Source organism: Protobothrops mucrosquamatus, unplaced genomic scaffold (assembly GCF_001527695.2).
Source record: "Protobothrops mucrosquamatus isolate PMUCROS unplaced genomic scaffold, P.Mucros_1.0 scaffold1079, whole genome shotgun sequence".
Taxonomy (NCBI): domain Eukaryota; kingdom Metazoa; phylum Chordata; class Lepidosauria; order Squamata; family Viperidae; genus Protobothrops; species Protobothrops mucrosquamatus.
This window is the reverse complement of record NW_015387307.1, coordinates 54,352-56,356: the sequence shown is the minus strand read 5'-3', so window position 1 is coordinate 56,356 and position 2,005 is coordinate 54,352. Positions and strand designations below refer to the sequence as shown.

The 2,005-nt window shown below is 44.9% G+C and overlaps 1 protein-coding gene across 1 annotated transcript in view; it reads right to left on the bottom strand.

Annotated features, from left to right (window-relative positions):
- Positions 1–2,005, bottom strand: part of TRAPPC9 (trafficking protein particle complex 9) — a 283,369-nt gene that overhangs the window by 245,102 nt on the left and 36,262 nt on the right. The window contains exon 9 of the mRNA XM_015820169.1: positions 563–706. Within this exon, the coding sequence (XP_015675655.1) occupies positions 563–706 (144 nt within the window). The remainder of the gene's footprint in view (positions 1–562; positions 707–2,005) is intronic.

The following is a 2,005-nucleotide window of genomic DNA, read 5'->3' as shown; positions in this document are numbered from 1 at the left end:
GCTTTCTTGAAACTCTTTCAGATATAGGCAGAGCATAAAAGTTGCAGCAACTTAATCTGACTGTCCAAGTCTGAATTTAGGATCTCATTAATGAAAACTTCAAGCAGTTGCTTGATTGCTAGATTCAAGGTTCCAAACCATACTGTCATCAACTCTGCTCTTAAAATCAAGTGTGGTAAAATGAAAAATGCATAATTAATGGTTAAACTTGTGTGCAATACTGACAATGCAATGCCCCTGCGTTGTATCTTCGAGACAGGACAGAGTGGCAATTAAAAAAAGGGGGCAGGTATGTTCCATTTTGAAAATAAGAAATAGCCAAAGGAGGCTTGCAATTTGGTCAGGAAAGCTAAGAGCAGAACTTGGCTTCCACCCAGCAACAGAAAACCAGAATCATACTAAACATTCTGCAGCTTTCGAACAGACTGATTGGCCATTATCATTTATAATATACATTATATTTATAATATAATATACAATATATTTATAATATTGGCTGATTGGCCATTATCATTTATAACATACATTAAAAAAAATTGTATTTTTTTAACAAAATGAATACCTTGGTCCGAAAGAAAATCCAGCATGGTTTGTAAAAGGAAAGATAAGTGTCGGACGGAAAGTGCTGGGTTTCCCATTCTCCTGGAGGCGTACACTAACTCATGAAGTAAACGCATCTGCACAGCAGCCCAACCACGATGAGTTCCTTTCAAAAGAGCAAAATAACACGTGTTGTGTTAATACATTCAATCTTCAATCAGCCATGGCTTCCATATATGGGACTGACCTTGACAAGGTTACCAAATCCTACACTGAGGGCTAACCAAGGAGGCAGGGCTTTTCAACTTTTTCATCCATTGTACCACTTTTAGGATATGGCAGTATCCGAGTACCACCAGTCGCCTAGCAAGGGGTCAAAAACTTGATGACCCCCCCCCCCAAAAAGGAAAAAAGTGATGAAGTACAGGTAGTTCTCGACTTACAACAGTTCGCTTAGTGATTGTTCTAAGTTACAATGGCACTGAAAAAAGTGCCCCCCAAGCCACAGCCGAGCAAGACACCTGCCTGCCCGCCCGGTGGCGCTCTTCCTCCTGTCCGAGGTTTTCATTGTTGTGAGCGTTTCTGTTGAGGATTAGCAGCGGGGGTGGGGTGGGAGGGTGTTTGGTTTTTATTCCCCCTCCCCCGTCTGCTGGGTGGTTTGCATCGGGTTTTGGTCACTTCACATGACCCTGGGACACTGTGACCGTCATAAATATGAACCAGTTGCCAAGCATCTGAATGTAAATCACAAGACCCTGGAGAGGCTGCAACATTCCAGCTGATCGGCGCTTCTTCTGGGCTCAGCAGAAGCACCAGGATCAGTGCCGAGCTCCAGCTGGAGTCTGGCGGTGATCCTGGTGCTTCCGTTGAGCCCTAACAGCCCCGAAGAAGCGCCGATCAGCTGGAAAGCGGCACTGATCCTGGGGCTTCCGCTGAGCCCTGACAGCCCTGCAGCTCCAGCCATCTCTCGCTCAGGCTTGTGCGGTGCTGCCACCGGTTCAGCTCATTCCCCTCCCCCGCTACCACTTTTCTAGGATGGTCGCGTACCAGGTGGTACCCGTACCACCTGGTACGAGAGAGAGAGAGAGAGAGAGGGAGAGAGAGAGAGAGAGAGAGAGAGAGAGAGAACCTTTATTGTCATTTTTTACTGCGGACACATTGAAAATGAAATTTTGTTGCTTGCTCTCAGAAGTGTACACACATACATAACACACATTTAAACATGACATATACATGTTTAAATGTATCTAAATAACCTACACCCTTATATCTAAATAACATAAAAACATTAATCACTGTCCATCTTGAATACATAGCGGAAAGAGGAAGCCTGAGAGTTCACAAGGTTAATACTGTATGGACCGAAACCGTGACTGAATCTGGATGTTCTGCTTTGGGTACCACGGAACCGCCCTCCTCCCAGAAGGTAACGAGGAAAACAGGTCGTGGAGAGGGTGTGTAGCGT